We start from the raw sequence: 21,474 nt of genomic DNA on the forward strand, positions 1-21,474 counted from the left end.
ATAAAATACACACACACTCTTTAAACCTGTTTGACTAAGTATATTTACCCATGGTTCTAATTATGTATTGTATGTGCATATATGTGTGTGTATATATATATATATATATATATATATATATATATATATATATGTTGTTTCTGTGCTTGGCATGTTCGTTGGTCATTGCATGGCTCCTGGATGGGTTGTTATACTAGATGTCTATGAATTCCTGCTCTCATCTTATCACACTTATCTACCCATCATCATGTCATGTCTCTATCAAACTATCCTCCAGTCCCACTCTGACTCATCCCAAATTATTTCTACTAGTTTCATCTCCTAAATAACTACGCAAGCTCTTCCCTCCGCTTCCACATCTAACTCAAACCTCACTCTTCTACCATGACCTCCCACACAACCCTACTAAATTCTCCCTCATTTTTCTCACCCTGCTACTATGCTCTCCCTAACCCTTCCACAGACTCTTCCCTCCTCCATCCCCCTTTACTCATTCCAAGCTTTTGGGTTGAGTAAATGAAGGGTATACTCCCAATTAACACTTCTGGATTTCTTTCCTCCTCCACCCCTCCATTACTCCAGGCAATCTAACAAACTCTCACATCCGCCGCTCAAATGAACTCATAATAATACTAAAAGTGTACTCATTATTTCCCGATACTAATCCATCACCAATTCTTGTTGGGTTCCAGAGTAGCATGCTACTCACCGAAAAGCGCTTTGACGCCTCGTCAGGGGTAGTAAGCGCTATATAAATATTATTACAATACAATATTTATCTACACACATTTATTTATATTTATAGTTAGGATCAAGTTTCTTGGGAAAAGCGTTGACTTGGCTATATCTTTGGCACTGTTTGATGAATGTTAAAATTTACCTTAACAAAAAAAAAGTGCCCTAACCCTCTAGCCTTGGTCCCCCGCCAAGGCCTTTTTAAAGAATGTTTACCACACAGAAGCGCAGGCTCATGTGCTCATTTTCTACAAAGCCCCTAGGAGGGCCTGGTCCCAGATGTAGGATTGTATTTAAAAAAGACTAAAATAGGTTGTTATGGTCCATAAAGTTAAACAAATATATATATATATATATCTATATATCTATATCTATAGATATATCTATATATATCAATCTCTTGCGTGGTCTGCAGCGTGAAGCTTGATGGACTAGTTGCCTACATTGTATTTGTGTGGTTTTTTTGTCTAGCAGGGAAGAAAACGATTGGGAAGAATGACTTCACAAGCAATCCAGGGACAAAACAGGGCGGTAGCAGCTGTAGCACTTAAAATTTTGATTTAACAATACAATTCTGTGTACTTGAAATTCCATATGTCAGGCAGTCTCGTAAACCTCTTTACATCCAGTTTCTTCCATCTGCCAGCTAGTTCTTTCACTACATATTCAGTGCAGCCACCTCCCTTAATTTTCATTCATTTTCGCTCGTTTGCCAGCTACTGCCATGTAACTATTCCATTTTGCCAGATGTGTTGGAGAACCAGAGCGTCCTGAAATTACAGTCCTGCAGTGAATTTCAAATAGAACCTTTCTGAGTTTGCCAACTACAAGCACGGTTTAAAAAAAAAAAAAAAAAAAAAAAAAAAGGCTTAAACTCACAGTTGTGATCTGCTCTGGGGGAATAAGCAGGGACCTTACTTAATGCAATGCAGAAACGAGGACATTAAGGTATTTCACAGCGAAGATGGATTACAACAAAAGAACTTTCTTCCTTGTTTTTAGCAGGGAAAATGGGACATGGGGATTAAGCATTAGCTAAGGGAATGCAAGTGTAGTTTTTTTTTTTTTTTTTTAAAGGCTGCAAATGTATGCCCGACGTATAACAAATATGTAAACTAAACAAAAAGTAATAATGTATTTTGAGTTATACACTACAAAATAGTTTAAAGACCATAAATCACAGATGTTTTAGAAAATAATTCTTAACAGAGGAAGTCTTTACTCTGGATTGGACTGGGACCGAAAGTGGGCCTGGGCACCAAAATAAATGTGGCCTTCATTAGTGAATCAACGAGCTAAGAAAGGTGCTCATGTTCAAAATTTGGGACAGTTTTCACAGAGATGTTGTATAAGCGTTCGAATGGTATGGACAATTGCATAGATTTGAGCTTGCTTCAGGCAATATATGCTTTAACATGAGGGAAATCATACCAATTAACAGCCAGCCTAGTACGGCCCACACACCGACCTCTCAGACCAGGCCATCTGGCACTGTCAGGTTGCTCTAGTATAGGCCAGTCTGACCCTGCCTTTCCTTGATATCAACCGCTTCTGAACTTTTAGGCATTTGTGCATCCTCATGAGATCAGTCCAAACCATAATGTTTGCTGGCCCATTCATTCACATCATTTATAATGAGTCTCGTACCAAAATGTCTTTTAGAATCAACTTATTTAAAAGTACTAGCTATTAAAATAGAGGACTCTATAAAATCTTACCTCACTATTCAGATATTCTATAGTTTCTGGATTTTTTTCAGTGTCATAACCTTTCTTAACTAAAACCTTCGACTTAAGGGTTGCATATAAATCGCTAGGAAGGATCCTCAAATAAATAATCCTGGTCATGCCAGCAGTTCAGAAATCCGAAGAGAGTTTGCGCATGAAAGAGTATCTAGAGACACTTATATGTGCCCAGGTCTCCCACAACACCCATGCAATATCTTGCGCCCTCTGCATTCACTGCTAATTACACCCCATATTACAGCATTCTAGACATTTTATAACGTCGTTAAAAATCTCAATGTAACATTTGCAGTAATATTTATTGAAGAGAAAACTGTGCATTGCGGGGGCATGAGCTATAGTTACTTCATCTAACAATAACTATAACGGCTGAATTTCTATGGGGTTGTGCGAGTAAATTCAGAACCTAACAAAACCTCTATAACCTTTGCTTTTCAAATATATATTTATATACACACACACACACCTCAGTGGCAGTCGCCACTAGGTGGTTATAATTAGGTCTGCTTTTCCACAGAGAAATACTTTTTTGGGGTTGCTAATAACTTGAGCCCCATTTAAAGAATCTTCACTACATGTCCCAAAGAAACAGGTCATCCACCTCAGCTCTTTCCTGGAAGTTTTCGGGGTGATCAGTCAAGCGAGTGGCAGAGGAAAATGAGAGAAAAACAAAAAAGTGTGTTGGGGGGGGGGGGGGGGGGGGGGGTGAAGACCCCAGATCACAAAATCCCCATGTATTTTCCATATATTTATTTATTTATTTTTTTTTTTTTTAACAAGGCTACAGCACAAACTGCTTAACAGAATTACTCCAAATTAGTCGGGAAACTAGAAACTAAACCGGAGTTTTTGAGAAATGAAGTGTGAAAATATATCTGGACGGTTGGGTCTGCAACAATCTTAAGACTCTCGCTGGAGCGGGCAATTTAAAAATGAAGCATTCCTATTGGCCCAGTGAGCTTTATTTTCCTTTGGACCATCTCACTCTTCTGAGAGTCAGACTCCTGCGAAAGCAAGCGCTTTGAGTGGCTGCCAGCAACATGAGAACATTTTTTGTTTGGAGCCATGACAAGACTCAGGGACTTAGCCCTGTGTACTAAAGCTAAAGAGAAAAAACAAAAGTGGAAGTTGTAGTGATACCCCGCCTCACCAGACCTGCCAGCCATCCACACACCCCCCCAAAACGAAAAATATAAGGCCCTGGTGGTGTTTAAATCAACTGTTCAGATCACATTAAAAAATATATACATAAAAAATGATTGGTGTGTAGGGTTATCAAACCCTACAGGGCACACTATACAGGCAAAATTGGGTGACAACAAGAACATTAAGTAATCAAGTTCACAGCTTTATATTGGTCTGCATCCTTAGTACAAATCACATTTGGCTATTGGTGTCAGAGTGTTTTAAGTAGACGATGTTTTGATCCATTTTCAATTATAGGATTATTACCAGGAGAAAAAAAAAAAGCCTGCCTGTGATGAAAGTACACGAAAGGGAGAAGGGGAGTTAACGGAAGGGGTAGCAAGAGAGTAAGAAACGGAGAAGTAAAGAAAAAAACTACACAAAACAAATTATAATGTAATCGGGGATTGAAAAGCCTCCAACATGTAAAAACACATGCAGAGAGGTCTCCATGCTGGGATCACGGTGTCAAAGCCAAACCATGCTGAAGCCCAGACATTATCAACCAAGATATAAGGGAAACCAGCAATAAGTACAGTGTTCGGTCTGCGTACAACCGTTAAGAGAAAGCCATGTTCCTAAAAATACTGAATGTCTGTTACATAACGAATGCCCTACTACAGGCAGTTTTTATTTGTTTTCAAATCCCTACCACTCACTTAACCTTCTTTGAGAAGTGAAGCCGATATGAACAGATAAGTGGGTACTATAAACAATGTTTACTCCATGGAGAGAGTTCACTCTACACCACGTTGTTTGGAAACATCGAAACTCTTATGAGAAATACTTTAATACTCTGGTGTATCTACTATGAACAGTATACATTCTATGCAACAGGTTGCACAAAATTAGGTAGAAAAATAATATGGTAGTTACCCATCACTATTTCAACTACAAAACAAAGTAGTACAGCCACTGGTTGATGTCAGTGTGTTGTCATCACTAATGTCATAGAACATGTCATAAATGATGTAATGGGCAACTCGTAAGCAGTGCATGGCAGGTGCGCAAGTTACAGTTAGCACAGCTACGTCAGGTGAATTTCTAGTTTTTTTTTAGGTTCAAAACGTTAACGCCATTGACAAACTCGCATAACTGTAACATTACTTTAACCTTTGTGTTTTTTTTCCTGTCTTTATATAGATCTACACACACATTTTCACTGGGGGGTGGAATCAAAGGTTACATGGACTTTTTAGTTAGGGTGCCGTTTTACCCATACAAAACCATAGAAATTCAGCAGTTATAGTTACAAGTATGTTAAACTATAACTCGCTGACCAAAGTTTCCTGTGTGGCATGAGATATAGTTTCTTCATGTCACTATAACTGCTGAATTTCTATGGGTAAAACATCCAGGCAACCTTTGTTTTTTTCCCAGTGAATGTCTATGGTATTTGTAACATGTTGCAACCAGCCAAGGCAGGACATTGCTTTTCCACTGGATTTGAGGAGGGTACGAGGATCACCCGGGTAAATCCTGCGCCCCCCTCCCCCTCCTTGATGTGTTTTAACACTGTCACCCCCCTCCCCTCCCCCTCCTTGATGTGTTTTAACAATGTCACCCCCCCCCCCCCCCCAATAAACAAAATGGCAGCTGCAACTTTTCTGTCCGGTGTAAGCCAGCCTATCAGGGCTTGCCTTTTCTCAGAATCCACGTCCGTATATATACAAATTTGGGTTTCATTTATTAACTACTGACTGGATTTACACCAAATCACAAAAAATGGCGCTTCTGGACCAGGAGCTAGAGTTCTGCCAAATTTGGTTTACATCCATCTAACGGTTCAGGCTGTAGATTTGTTTGGAAAGTTTTTTGAAAATTCAACCGGTGCCAAAGGGCGGGGGAGAGAAGATGCGTGGCAGCCCCAGGGCTGCTAAGGAGGAAGGGGATGGGCAGAATGTGAGAAATTGTGCAGCCCCCGCTTCATTATAACTTAAGCCCCGGGAGGTGGTGGTGGTCTTCCCCGGGGCGCCACGTGCCCCCCTGCACATTACTCCATTGCAGCCCCAGGGGAGGTGGTGGTTCCTGTAGCTAATCTAAGCCATAGAGGGGTGCCCCATGCACCCCTACCTTTTCAATACACCCGGGACCTGGCCCATCCGGCGGCTGTTTACACAACAAGCACAGGAGCATGTGGTAAATTAAAAAAATATAATAATAATTCAGTGCCGATTTATGTTTTTTCTTCAATTTCTCAAACGTCTGAACAAATTTACACCAAATAACAAGCATTTTCAGTGCAATGTCTCACATTTGCTTGAGTCAGAGCTACTGCCCTGTAAATGCATAACTGGATTCTTCTTGCCACATAAATTGGTCAAACCTGCCGCATAATTGGATTCTCTCTGCTACATAATTCCAGTGGTCTCGCATATATAACTACAGCACTTCCATTTACCTTGTATCTGCAGCAAAAAATGAAAATATTGCCATTGTTTATTATATTCATATTTTTAATTGGGGTCCCCCAACCCAGTGTGGGGACCCAGACATGACCAAGATAGAGCGTATCATGCTCACCGTTTTCATGGTGGTGCCATTGTCCGAGGAACACCACACAGTGAGTTATGGGCAAAAAGTATTTGTAAAAGGAATGCCCTACAAAGCATTACTGGGCGAGTTTCTGAGGGCATCGAATATTGTAGTATCTTAACTGTAATGCTCAGAACGGCCCCTAGAGGACACCACAATAAAAATAGCATTTGGAAGAAACATGGTCATGTAACCATATGTCAACCCCAGGAGGGCACAACCCCATGAAAAGGGAATAGCAATAAGTTATGCAGTATAACCATATATTTAACCCATAGCGGACGTAGTGAATTAAACATTTTCAGACCTACTTCAATAATATTACAAACAAGGCCCTTAAAAAACACATACTCCCAGCCATAAAACTAAATTCCTGCCTAATACCCCATCGGCGGAGTAGTAACATAAAAAGATAATGTGAATGCAATAGGCAATACATCTGGTAAAAAAAAATACTATATGTCTTGAATGTAATTGTTTATATTTATGTCAAGTATATGCGCTGTTTGAATAAGATGTATTATGCTCTGCTAGCATAAGGTGAAATGCCCAAAAAACATAAGTGTTAAAAAAAAAAAGTTTGCCCCATTGCCTCCCCAACCTAGTGTGGGGACCCAGAGATTACCTACACAGAAAGAGTGCATCTTGCGGAACGGTGTGGTGGTGGCCTCATTCTCATAGGACCGCCACAGTTTGAGTTATAGGGAAAATGCCCATAAGAGAAATGCCCTGCAAAGCATTATGGGAGTTTCTTGAGTGCAGTGAATTTAGTAGTCTTGGCTCTACCTCTGTGTCGGGAGAGCTCTGTTGAGGATGTGTGTGTTTTTTCTGTTTAAAATGCGCATGTTTGTATATTTTCAACTGCTAAACGTGTGCATAAGTGGTACTCATGTAAAGCATTCCTCCAAATCGTGTTCGCGATATATAAACGTCAAATAAATAAAAGAACCCCCCTCCAGTTTGCAGCCTTCGGGCGCAGACATCACCAAGAAATAGCAACATGCCCCAAAACAAGGAAGAAAGAAAACACGGACACGAAGGGCAAAGCGGAAAGTCAAAAGAAAAAAAGTAGTGCGCAGACACGAAGGTTTATGGCCGATGGCAAAATAATCCATGTAACGGGGACAGTCTCCCAGGCAGTAACAAAACAGCCTCAAGGTGGGACAAACGCAAAGCATTTACCTAAAAAAAAAAAAAATCAAAGGAATTTTGAAAGGCACGCCAAGGAACAAATCAAAGTGATGGGTGTGGTAAAATCCCACAGAAGTAGATGACAACATGTCCAGAGATAGCACATGTGCACTGCCTAGGTGCAACCTAAAAGGGGTGCTTTCTGGACCAAGAGCTACCTTTCTGCCAAATTTGGTGTAAATCCAGCCAGTGGTTCGGCCACTACGCCTGGTCAAAATCCCTATGAGAAAATTGCATTTTCTCTGCCCCTTGGGGTGCTGTCCCAAAACACCTTCCCCCCCAGTTTATTTTTCTGTAGAAATTTTGAACAGCAATAGCACAGAAATTACTGGATGGAATAATACCAAATTTAGCACAAAGGAAGATCCTGGTCTAGATATTAATCTATAGCAATGAAAATGACTACATGTTAAATATATATAGAAGTTTGCTGATAAAAAAAACAAAAGGTTACAGTTGGTTACCTCAAGTAACTACAACTTGTGCCCTAAGTTAACTCACGCCCTCGCCATGCGCTGCTAATTACCCCACAAATTACAGCACTCATGACATCTTTGATATCATTGATAATATCAATGTAATATTTGCAGTAAAAATTGCCAAAAAATGTGCATGGTGAGCGCACGCGTTTTAGTTACCTTAAGGCACGAGTTATAGTTACTTGAGGTCACTAACTACAACCTGAGAATTCCTATGGTTTTGTACATTTTAATATATATATGTGTGTGCGTGTGGAGAGAGAGAGATAGAGAAATGTACAGATTTACTATTAATCCGACAATATTCCTAATTTAAAGATATTGTAGGATCAGATTTTCCTTGTGGAGATACTAACACAAACCCTCCTCTAATGCGTAATTGTGTGGATTGCTGGTTTGAGGCGCTTAAAGAATCAATTATTCCATGTTTCTGTTCATTTATTGGAGGTGCTCATAAAGTCAACAGCAATCTTACCCATTAAGTAAGATTTCCAATATGGTGGCCAAATATATTCAATTATGCTGCATGGTATTTAATGACATTTTAATTCAATTATCGTAACTTGCTATCATTTTACAAAACAAAGGAACCAAGCAAACCATAATGTAAAAAGAAACAAATATATTTCTTAACAGCAACATTGGTAACTAAGACATACTTGTTGGAGAAATATAAATAACGAAGGATGACATGTACATACCGAATCATGGGTGAGGTAGGTATCGCAGTAATCACAGTAAAATCTGTAGAGAAAAGGCAGTGTTAAAGGCATGTGCTGGACTTATCCCGAAAACACAGATCCAAACAAATATTCACATTCAACTAGTACAGCATGCTCCGGTTACCAATGGTGGAATCTTTATCCTGCAACATTTTGGTGGTTATGTGTTTCCCCCCAAAGTTTAGGATGGAGAAGGAGGAATGACAAGGAACACCGAATACCATGTATGTTTGCCCAGTGCACAGGGAAAATGGCTTTCAGGGAAGGCGTCAAAAATGAATGGCACAACCAAAGAGTTTTTTTTCCCTGAGTTAGTCCAATGGGCTATTCCAACACAATACGATACTTTGACTGCAGTACTCGGACACAAATTGATAAAATTACAATACTGCCCACTCAGACAAACTCCAGTGATATTGATCATTCAGTGCCTCGCCCAGGGGGTGTGATTTGAATACTATCTGCTCGGCACAGAAACATAGAATGAACCTGTAGGTGCTGAAGTCGTGTGTGTAGGCTACAGACTGGCTTGTTACAGATTGTAATCAGTAACTTGTGTACTCACAGCCACACGGATCATTTTCACGCACACCTTTGGTTAGCAGGGAAGAACTGAAAGGGGGAAACGGAGATCGATGAAACGTAGAAGGATGGAGATAAAGTGGCTTAATAGCTAAATTGTTCAATTTTAATTGGATTTTCTACTAAAAATCACAATGAAAGCAGTTTAACCAGGCCCACCACAGACCATATTTGCAGTCTTCTGACTTAACCCTTTCCCTTCTACCAGTGCTTCACCCTTCCTTCTGTGTTACTACTCTTTAGGCGGCAGATAACTCTGTATATGTATTTCTAAGATGTGGATTGAGTGGCTGTCAAACTCTGGTCATCCTGTGAAATTGTCTTTCTGATTATCTTCAAATCATTCCCACTCCCACAATGTCAGTTGCAACTCTCAGTACTTAACATATCTGCAAGATGCCATCCCCTCCCTCACACAGTGTCATTACTGATCACCACAAAAAAGCATGCGAAATGGAGATTTATGTGAGTGAATAAATTAGAACCCATCTACTAGTTAAAACCAAAGTATAAATCCAAGACTGAAAAGAATATCAACATTAAATGTTAAGAATTTGCTGGTGTTCTTTGTAAGGCTCTGGCACATTTGGGGGAAAGGGTGAGATTTAATACGTCCGATTTGTTTATATTTACTATTAGTCCCCCCAATACATCATCTGCAAACATAATGATTATTATTTGCAACAATTGTTATTTATTCAATTAGCTTCTGAATTCACGGTCAGTACAAATAGTTGAAAGGAAGAGGACAACCCGGATGCACCTCCCTGGACTTCCCAAGAAGGATAAGTCAAGCAAGAAAGTCTTTTCAAAAGGTGAAAGAACACCTTGGCCACACTTCACGCACTAAGCAAAATAATAGTCCCATAATTTTGAATGAAAATGCAGGCTTGTCACTGCTACCCAGCATGCATGACTTCTGTCTGCTTGCAGCATTGCCACTTGGGTAAAGAGAAGTCATGCACAGATATAGCATCTAATCAAATTGTTAGAAATCACTGATTTTCCAGTGTCTACACAGGAACTATGCAGTGATAAACATGAATCTGCGATGTTTGCTAGTTCCTGATTACCGCCCAGCTTTCCAGTTAAGTATTTCCCTGCTTAGTAACCCCCTTCAAAGTTTCTTTGTTTCCCAAACAGAATATACAGTTTGCTTCATCTAGGTGAAGTGCAGGCATCTACCTACACTGCACCACAGATGTTTTTATAGTTGAGTGCGACTGTGTCAAAGAGATCTCTGGTGAATCATTTAAACAGCTGACAAAGTCTATCTATTCGTCTTTCGATTCTGGCCTCAAATGTTGCTAGATTTCCCCCAGTCGCCTTAAGTGCTTTCTAAACCACTGCATGATCCGTAATCCTTGTGTCTAATAACTAAAGTGCTTAGATCGGTGCTCCCCACCGCCCCAATTTTTAGAACTTTCGCGACCCACGCACCTTTAATGGACATGGGACAGGGAGATTTTTTTATTGTTTTTTTTAACATAACTAAAGCATTGTGTGGTAGTGCACTGACATTTGAGGTCACAATATTGAAATGGTCACCACATCTGCACAGACAGGTTTCAGTGTATATTTATTATTTGTGCACTACCAGATAAAGCAAAGATCTTCAAACGTTTTTGGTCTGAGACCCCCCTCCCCCATTTTGAACATACATGCCTAGCCTCACTCCAATCTTGAAATAAGCCCTGTGTCCCTTTCTGAAAAAGGAAGAGCTCCTCCCTCTTTTCAAGCTCTGTGCAGCAATGGTGCTATGTGCCCTAATGCCAGCGAGGAAAAGGAGCCCTGTGCTCACTTTTTTAAAGCATAACATTCATAACTGTGATGCAGCGGGCCCTTAGGCCTATAGGCACTAGTCATAATGATGGCTACTGTCTTGCACAGCAAGCTGTCTTCTTTGCCCCTTTTTATCAACATGTGTCCCATTTCACACCACTGTCTCCCTCCCATCTCTCTGATGCCCAAATCAAGGTGTCTCCTTGGTTTCGTTTTTCTCGCTCTTGGGCCACTGCTCTGAGGTCCAAAGCCACACTGGCATAGCAAGTATGTCCCTGTGATTTAATTCAACTAAGGAAATATTATAACAGCCACAGTTGTGCAGCACTAATGATACTTACAGCTTTAAAAAGCAGGCTGTCTACTCTGCCAACTAAATGAGGCAATACCTTCTAGGTAAGATGCCGAGAGCAGGATTTCTGCTGCTTTGCTTAAGAAAAACAAGCAAAAAAGTCTGACCTCTTCCATGGCCAACAACTGTGACCTGGGGACTAAAGCTAGCAAAGAAAATGCGTCTCTACATCCCTTTTCACAGTAAGGCATCCATAACTGGGGTCCAGTGGCCACCCACTGAGGGCAAGGGGAAGGCGCACCTTGCTGTAAAGCAGAGACAGGTATAGAGAACATAAGAAGGAACATGTCTTCTCACCAGGGTGCCTGCCACCCAAAAGAAAAGTAAATGTGTGAAATTGGTTAAGCAGCAAATGTAAAGGGAGCCTTGGAGCTACTATGGGCTTTAATTTAAGAAGTCACTTGAACATTGACAGTGACAAATGTATTCATTTTTAAGAAGTAATATATGTGCCCATTAAAAGGAATGCACCCTTTTTAATGGACACATACAAATATTTGAACAAGATATAGTCTGATTGCTTATTACTAAATCATATTTGAAAGCACCTTTTTTATATCTCGAGCAGTATTTTGTGGCAGCCTGGTTTATACGGTGTAATACAGCTTTAAACCAATGGCATACACAGTGCTTTGTCACAGCGTAGGAGCTCCTGGCACTATTTGTCACTGCACCACTCAGGATTTATTTCACACACAGACATTTGCAGTGAGGTTTCATAATGTAGAAGAGTACATTTGCCATTCATTAGTTTACCCAGCATTTCATTTCCTTTTGGGGCGTGCATGAGCTATTTTATATGCAGTTACTTGAAGGTGAAATAAATAATATAATACAAAGTACTTTGTACATGACAAAATAAATACATGATTTAAAGGCATCGGTATTTATTGCTCGGACTTGACCGAGCAAAAAGAAAAGAGAAATGCGACCCGTCAGTGGGTTGCATCCCACTGTTTAGGAATCGCTGGCTTCGATAAATCAGCCCTAACCAATGGGTCACAGATCAGGGCCCCATTCAACTTTTTGTCATTTTAATAGACCCTCAAAAGATCATGAATACACTTGTAAAGTGCGGCAGCTACCCAACACCGGCATCCTGTTACAGCAAGTAGGAGGGGCATAATTAGAGCATATGAGCATTGGTTAAAAAGATCTAAAGAGCTAGGCTAAGCAAATCTAATTGTCAATGCAACATAAATTGATAGGGAGATCATTCGAATGTTTTGCGACAAGAAGGGCCAGCTTTCCCAACCTGTTCCTGTCTAGGAATTAACAGTTATACATTTAACTACCTCAAACACCTGACGAGGCAATAATGTTTTAAACGTTCAAATAGATGCCTGGGACCATACCAGGAAAAGACTAAGCATTTCATTTGAATTCTCTTCAGCACCGATGGTCAGTGCAGGGATCTCAGATGTGGTATCATACGTTGATAAAGGGACATCTTCAAAATTAGCCTAGATGCGGAATTCAGAACCACGTATAGCAGGCTAACCCAAAACCGATGAAGACCAGATAAAGTGAAAGTACATAATACAATCTTGATATAACAGGCAAGTTGTCAACAATCTCTATAAAGGCGGTAACAAAGAAAAACAGTTGTCAACATGCAGTATTACATGCCTGAGGAGTTAAAAAAGATTAACCACCTGAGAAGAAGATTGCCTTAGGGCCATATGCGATTCCATTAACAGTATGCGTATAAAAGTCTGCTTGAATCTTCCTGATAAACACATGATACTGTAATGCCTCTTTGTATGGATTATCAGAAAGGAGGTAATTACTTCTCCATTTTTTGCAATGCTTTACACTTGCTTCTTTGTTCCTGCAAGGCCTTGAAAGCCACGAAGCTAATATGGAGTGGCGATCAGAAGTTTTTTTTCTTTGTATGTGTTGGGGGGGGGGGGTATAAGGGTGGAGGAGGAGGTTTGCAACTAAAGCTTTGATAAAGGACTGAGCCTTAAATAAGGTTCAAGAAAGTGATCCGAAGACGTAATTGGGAGGAACATGGCAACTGTAGTGGGTGGCCTGTTTAAAAATATCGAACGTGTGTCCTGCTTTGTAAGTCTGAGAAGTGACCAACTGATTTAAAGTAAGGCAAGTATCAGTAAATGTGCAGGCCTATACATTAGTTGGGTCATCACTATGGAGGTCAAAATCCCTTAACACAGGAGGGTGGGGCAATAAATCAGGGAATTCAGCTGTATGCTGAAAACAGCCCTTTCTGCAGTGGTGAGGCAATTCCACCTCATCCAAGATCCAGTAGATCAAAATGTAAAATGAGATAACCTGGTGGTATGGATTTCACAAAATCAGGGAGTGAGTCAGTCATCCATCCAGGCTTCTGTAAGGAAAGCCTATCATATGAGGCACAGGATAGAAGGTCAAATACATCCATATTTAGGTTTGAATTAACATTTACAAGGCAAGAAAACATGCCCAAAATCCACCATCAAAGCCCTTGGTAGCAAGAAAAGATGTAGACACCCCACTATCCCGAGGCAGACAATGGCTATATTCCACGGCCTGGAGAAGGTGGGTATGTTGGTGCAATTAATGCGAGGTGGTCCAGTGGAGACAGACTTGCACCTGGTCCTAATTTTTATTTTGTGGAATTGGTAACACTTTAGTGTACAAATAATTTTTTGGGTGTGGAATTGGTGACAGTTTAGTGCGCAGGTAATATAAATAATGTATGTACCTCCATTCAGACAGGACATACCGCAACAGATGCTAAACCTGTGGCTGAGCACTCTAAAGAATGTAAAATGCTGAGGAGAATTAGATTGAACAACCCTCGAAGGCCTCACTATTCTGCAGTGAGATGACATAGTATCACGTGAAGGGCCAGCCCCCCACTTATCTGTGACTGCTCCTCCGACCAGTCAAGGCCCATTCGGACCTGGCTTTCTTGCTTCAAGGCTCCTGCCTAGCTACTTCACTTCTGCTGTCCACTTTTGACCAGCTCCTTTTCTACTTTTTGTTCCATCTGATCCACTGCTTCTGTCAAGCTTTTTGTCCTCTCTGTGCATCTTGCTCTTTTACTTTATGTTTTTCGGGTTGAGTCTGTGTGTGCAAGCGCTACCGCATGAGAGACACTGTTGTGTTCAGTAAAGAGACTTGGAGCTCGTCAGTTGCTCACCATTTGTTGGTTTGAGTAGCACTCTTCTTTACAGCCTCCTAATTCCTCAAGGCAGGCCTGGCATCATTTACGTTCCTCCGTGTAGAGCTTCCACCCATTGTGCCTCTGTTCTCTTCACCTGCTTTTGTCAATCTTTCAACTGTTTTTTGATTGCTTTCTCTTTTACCCATTGTACCTTTGTGCTCTTCTCATTTGTTTGCGTCAATGTTTCATGCATTTTTCTGTTTTCTTTCACCTCTTGTCCCCTTTTTACTCGTTTGGCAATTGTTAACCTATTTTTTCTGCTTTTTGTCCTGTGCCCTTTTTATCTGTTTCAGGCTTTCTGCCCCCTTCTGTCACGCTCCCCACAGCCTAAACCCTTCCTGCGCCTATTCCCACCTATCCACTCCTCCAGTTATGTCTCTATCCTGCCTATTCTTCCCACACCTCTGCAGCCCAGTACTCCTCCCCACATCCCAGCACCTACTTAATTGTGGCCGATGAAGGTCAGTGCTTTACAGGCATGTCAAAGTCTAGTCCTTATGTGCCCATGTAACCACTGACTCCATTTTGTATTGTAATAGTATTTATATAGCGCTTACTACCCCTGGCAAGGCGGCGAAGCGCTTTTCGGCGAGTAGCACGCTATTTTGTGATTAGCTTCAGACGCAGTCACTTCGGTGGCACAGGTATTTTTCCACAAAGCTCATTTTTTTTTTACACTGAACGCGTTTTCACTTCTCACCAGCACCGGGTTGCACAGTGCAGAAATATAACATGGGGGTGTGGACGTAGACATGATGAGTCTTGGCCAGGGAATGGTTTCAATATTTTCACTACGGAAAAGTACTGCTCCTCTGCCACTGGAATGTGCATCAGAGTAGGGCCCGTTCCTTTGCATGTTTACGACGCAGACTGAGTACAGCCAGTGTTTTGAATTTTATAGTTTACTCAAAAGGTCGGGAGAAATTGCCAGAACCTCTCTTTTGGGTTTATTGAAGGTATGCAAGTTGGGAAAGTTTGGCGCTGGGACAGAAGGAACTCATTTTGGGGGTGGACACACTGCCCAGAACAAAATCCCATTGGAGGTGGTTTCTCCCGTCCGGACTCTACGTGGTTCCACAGCTTGACGTTTGATTTAATCCCTATGGGGATGCATTTTATTCTTAATTATCTAGCTTTGCTGTATTTTCACTGTATACATATTCACTGTTGATGCATTTTTATGGCTGACGTCTAACTGCTGTGAGTATTTTACATGCGTTTTACTGCATTCAAGTTAGTTAAATGCTCATGTTCATATTCTTTATTTTGATATCTGTGAAGTGCCTTAATAAATTCATTTCTCAAGCTAGGAGTGCTATGTTCCTTGGCATCGGTTTCCTCTTAGTTTGAAGCAAGGCAGAACAGCCTATCTACGGCTAGACCGTGCACAGCACCACAAACCTCAGTCAAATCACCCCCCAGTGATACCCTGCAGTACTTGCTGTATAGCTTGACCTGGATGCATCTCCTTCGGCTGCTACTCCACACACCACCGACAAGGGCCCTCACTACAAGTTCACTTGCAGCAGCCCATCCCCACATCCCAAGCATGCACCAGCAACACCCCCACATAACACCACACGCTACAGAGAACTGGCACTGAACACTCAAGCGCATGTATGCTTCTCAATGATCTCTCTCAAAACAAAAAAAATACAAATGTCAAGGGAAACGCACACTACATTGGAATTGCCAAGAAGCTCCTAGAAGCTCCTACACAGATGACCCAGAACGCCACAGCAAGACTCGCACTCAACTCCCATGCTGCACTGACAACTCATTCCACCTCAGAGACCTCTATTGGCTCCCCATTCACAAACACAGCCTTTCCAAAGTCCTCATGCAAACATACAAAGCCTTACACAACACTGGGCCAGCATATCTGAACAGCTGCATACACTTTTACCAGTCTGCCAGGCACCTACGCTCGGCCTGAATCCCCCACATGCACAAAAGCAGAGCAGGTGGTTGCTTGTTCTCTTACATGGCACCCAAATAGGTAAACGGCCTCTCACAACAGAGTTTCCTCCTCACCTTACTCCACTAGAAGCTCAAGACCTGTCTCTTGAAATTACTATATTGTGACCACCTACCTACACACCCGCTCAAGCAACACATAATGCGATGGTATGATTCTTGGATCAATGGCCAAACAGTGATTCACCAAAGAAGCTATTTTGTGCAAAGTTGATCATATTATCGTTCCTGATTTCGAGCACGAGTGTTTCGGAAATGCGAGCCCTGGATTTAACAGGTAATGTTTTCTCCAGGAGTCGTACTTGATATTTCTGTGTGTGGTGTGATGCATGAAAACATACGAGGATAGTACCAAAGAGTTTGTCAATATTGTAAAGGGCTCTTCTGAAACCCTTTTGGTGATGGAGGAGTGCACGTTGTAGGTTTAATGTACCGATACTAGGCACTAGTTGACATCTTTATTTTGCGTCGTACAAAAGGAGTTCGCAATTATCTGTGAAGTTTAAGAAATCACTTATTTGGAACAGAAGCTGGGGAGTTTACAACATTATGGCTCGGGAGTTACTGTCTCTTGGGGGCGATGCTGCCCTGGAGCCCTACAATAAGAAAAAAAAATCTTAAATGCCTATCCAAATTACAACTTCAGAGAGCTTTGACCCGGAAACGAGCGCTAAACAAAGCAAAATGCGTAACCAAGCATAGATCATCATAAGAACAGGCCGGTACTCATCACAGTGTTAACGTATCAGTTAGATTTGGCTTCGACCCTGTAGTGAACATTTACGCGAGCGATCTCCAGAGAATATGATCAGGAGCATTTCTTTAGATGTGCGATAACCAACCGGAAGTTACAGATGCTAGAGGCCACCGATCGCCCAGGAACGACAAACAGGACAAAACACTCGCTGCGAAATCCTCGTTAAATTCATTCCATGTTATGCTCTGATATTGGCAGAACAGGGAAGATGAACGAATGAGGATACCACCTTTGCGATGTTTTCAAAAACTACCTACGAGGATGATGAGATCTGTTTCATCAGGGAAATTAAGCCACTCGAGCAAAGCTAATATTCAATTGGGCAGTTCAAATTTGCCCAGGGAACAAAGTAGACAGGACTAACAGTATAAAACCTTAGACAATAATGGGATAACGAAAGCTACCACGGTAACCTCGCTATCGCCCTCAGAAAGACACAAAGACTGAGGCTGTTCGCAAACACGAGGGTTCCATGATAATCTCAACAGCGCGATGCAGAGGCCTCCCAAGTACAAGTAAAAAGGTAAACCATGTCTACAAACCCACCACCCGAGGATCTCCCTCAAGTACAACCACGCTCCCCACCCTCCCTTCCAGCTCTCACTTGGGCATGGCTCCCTTTCTCCCGTAATGCCGTGCTTCGCTCCTCGGATCACCGCGCTCTCTCCACCACCTAAGTGTCGCCGCCGGAAGTAACGTCACTGTGCCGCGACAGTCCGCCGTACACTTTTCTGCACATCCTGCTCCAGAACTCTACACTCTAGAGAGAGAAGAAGGACTTGATATCTCCAACCCGCATCAGAACGGAACTGCCGCCGTCTAGAAATAGTGCCACTGTTTTTCGCTAGAAAGATTAAGTAAAACATAATAAGTACATTAAAATTGTGTTGATTGTTTAATAATAATAACCTCATTAATTGTTATTTAATACTCTTCCAGACATACGTGTTATTAATATAGAAGATTTATTGTAAGCAAAAGACCAGCACGGCCACTCACAACAGCCTCGGAGATCAACTGCCTAAACAGAATGTTCAGTGACCCACCGTAGACCATCGCGTGCACACAATCACACCTAATACAATAAACTAGATTCAAAAGTTAACACAACACATCTTACCCCGTAAACAATACAATATCAACTAAATAGTTAAAATAATACGAAACTAAAAAGCCTATGGAAATTATATATAACTTGCAACAATATAGGCTACAAGAGTGAAGATATGTAAAACAATTTTATGACAAGACCGGAGGCTCTATTATGCGTTCTTTTCTTACTTTATTTTAAACAGCAGCAGTCAAGAAACTACAGCTCCCAGGAGGATTAGCGTCAGACTAACCAATGGGAGTGAAACAGTAACTAAGAACTAAGCCAATCAGCATAAACCATCAACCATAGAGAGTACCCTTGACTGCAAACAGCCCTCTTTTCTTGCTGCTCGCAGTCAAGATAAGTACTCTCTTTTAGTCGTTCGTATTTTCTAATGTTTTGTTTCAAATGTTCTTATGTTATAATCCGGTATCGTTCATATCTAAGTGGTTTCTTTGTATTCTGTTGACTCTGCCGTTTCGGCATATATATTTATTTCCCCCCCCCCCTCTGTCGTGCGGCCGTTCGCTCCTAACGCGCGCCAACCACCGCGTTCTATCTGCTCCTCTCGACTCCGTTGAGCCAGCGCGCGCTGCATTTCAAACGCGCGCCTGACAGGAGCTTACTTCGCGTCCTTGGCCTCAGGGTTTCGGCAGCTTCAGAGTCCCGACGTCCCGCGCATTTACACGGCTTCTCTTCCCGACGTCTCGCTTCACTTTGGACTCCTCCTCCGGCTCTTTCCTTTGTCCCCGCCTTCTGGGGGAGTATCATATTGTGCCTCAGGGAGCGTCCTGCTCCTTCATTAACCCTTAGTTCCCCAAACACCTTCCTAACTGGAATTTTAATATATAAAGAATTCTTTCCATTATGGATTGCAATTCACCTTCAAGGTCAGACTCTGGTGATGATGAGGAATCCTTTAAACAAGATTTAAGTGATTTTATTCAATCCTCAGTGAAAAGTGCTTTAAAAGCATCAATGGATAAAATGTCTAAGAACATTGAAAACTCAGTCATGTCCATGGTGTCCAATGCTACGGCCCATTCTGCGGGGGAAAGCAGAAAAAGAAAACTATTTTCAATTAAATCACGCAAAGGCGCACACACAGAGAGTGAGCTTGCCTCACGCCAGACTGAGGACTTGATTCCTCCCAGGCCTCCTTCTAGTTTCCGTTCATAATTCGTCACCTCCCTTAAAATGCAAACAAAATCAAAGCATATTCCTGCGCCAAAAAAGATAGTGATTTCGAAAATATTGGACACAGATGATGACGACATGGACAACTCATCCCAGTCTGACAATCCTGACGATTCATTCTCCCATTCCCCCGTAAACGTACAACAGTTTCTACAAGCGGCCCCTCCACCAGTGTGGTAGACGCTGAGGGCGTTCGTATGTTTGATCCGTCCCTCATTCATCACCCCAACTCAACGGAATGGCTACCATTAGATCATGTAGGCGAATATATCTCTTCCCGCCTACGTTTACCTCTGGACAAACAAACTCGGTCCAAACTAAAATCTGAATGCCCTAGACCATCGTTGGATTCCAACATTACTGCGAAACCGACTATTGATGAGAGTCTCATAACCTTTTTTACCAAATACGGCAAGGACCCCCGCAAAGGGGTGGACAAGGCCTGGACCACGTGTCAGGATAAGCTCTTGGACGTGGTCGGTCCCCTAGCTAGAATTTTCGACCTGGCCGAATCAGCCAGATTAGAGGACGCACCTATTGACCCTTCAGATCTTTCTCTCTGGACCCAAAGGGCCTTCTGTCTGTTAGGCCACGCAAATTCGACCATTATCCATGAGAGACGCAAAGGCCTTCTTCTTAGGATGGACCCTAAGATGGCTAATCTAGCCACTCGGGACCCCGGCATCTAGGCCGACGGCAACCTCTTCGGTGCTACATTCATTAAAGACCTTAGCCGTTTCGTTTCGACCTTCTTATCTATGGATAAAGCCCAACAATCAATAAAAAAGGTCTTCAACCAACGTGTTTTTGCCCGGGCCGGTAGAGGTAGGAGCCGCTTTACCGGCCGCTCTTACAGAAATCAAGGCTCAAGAGGATACTCAAACGCCTACAGCACCTATCCTCAAGAATTCAAACCCCAATTTTACCCACAAAGATCAAGGGGCTTCCGCAACCTTGGCCAACGCTTCTCCAGATCGTCCAATAATCAAGGTAAGCCAACTTTCTGGCCCTCCCGTAGGAGGTCGTCTTCGCTTCTTTCTCCAAAAATGGAAGTCAATCTCATCAGACCCATGGGTCCTTTCCACTGTTCTGGGATACCAGATCGAACTTCTTTCCTCCCCCTTCCAATCCTATCTTCCCCCCCTCCCAAAGTTTTCTCTCGAAATGTCCTCTCTAATCTCTTCAGAGATCCAATCCCTTTTAGGAAAAGAGGCTATCCACTATTGCGTTCCGGATCCTTCAGGTTTCGTCAGCTCTATCTTCCTCGTTCACAAAAAGAACAAAAAGTTAAGACCAGTAATCAATCTAAAATCTTTCAATCAATTCGTTGTTTATCGCCATTTCAAGATGGAAACCATTATCCATCTCAGGGATATTTTACTCCAATTCGATTGGCTAGTCAGACTAGACTTGCAAGACGCATATCTAACCATTCCTATCCACCCTTCTCACAGGAAGTTTTTACAATTTCACTGGAATTCAAAAACATTTCATTTTTCCTCTCTCCCTTTTGGCCTGTCTTCCGCTCCCTGGTGCTTTACAAAACTATTGAAACCTGTCGTGACCTATCTCCGATCTCTGGGCATCAGACTTATTATCTATCTCGACGATATTCTGATCATGCACCAGAACAAGTCCTCCCTTCTGAACCACCTTCACTTTACATCCACCCTTCTCACAGAACTAGGTTTCCTTATAAACCACGAAAAATCTGTGGTCCTCCCTTCACAACAGATAGAGTTTCTAGGTTTCCAGATAGATTCGGTGTCGGCCTCTCTGCTTCTTCCTCATTCCAAAATTTCTGCGATCAAAAAAGAGCTGATTTTAACTCTCCAAAAAGACTCTATTTCTCTCAGAGCGCTCGCAAGGGTTGTAGGTCTCCTCTCTTCTTCGATTCAGGCCATCTTCCCAGGACCCCTTCATTACCGCGCTCTCCAACGCCTCAAAATTCTTCACCTCCGGTGAGGTTT

The 21,474-nt window shown here is 42.0% G+C and overlaps 1 protein-coding gene across 1 annotated transcript in view; it reads right to left on the reverse strand.

The window, feature by feature from the left end:
• The window catches only part of SNRPC (small nuclear ribonucleoprotein polypeptide C), a 40,599-nt gene extending 22,624 nt beyond the window's left edge, over window positions 1–17,975 (reverse strand). Inside the window, exons 1-2 of the mRNA XM_069238828.1 lie at window positions 17,819–17,975; window positions 8,572–8,614 (exon numbers count right to left, since the gene is read on the reverse strand). Of these exons, the coding sequence (XP_069094929.1) occupies window positions 8,572–8,614; window positions 17,819–17,826 (51 nt within the window). The 5' untranslated portion in view covers window positions 17,827–17,975. The remainder of the gene's footprint in view (window positions 1–8,571; window positions 8,615–17,818) is intronic.
• Window positions 17,976–21,474: the final 3,499 nt, after the last annotated feature.

The sequence above is a fragment of the Pleurodeles waltl genome, chromosome 6 (assembly GCF_031143425.1).
Source record: "Pleurodeles waltl isolate 20211129_DDA chromosome 6, aPleWal1.hap1.20221129, whole genome shotgun sequence".
NCBI lineage: Eukaryota > Metazoa > Chordata > Amphibia > Caudata > Salamandridae > Pleurodeles > Pleurodeles waltl.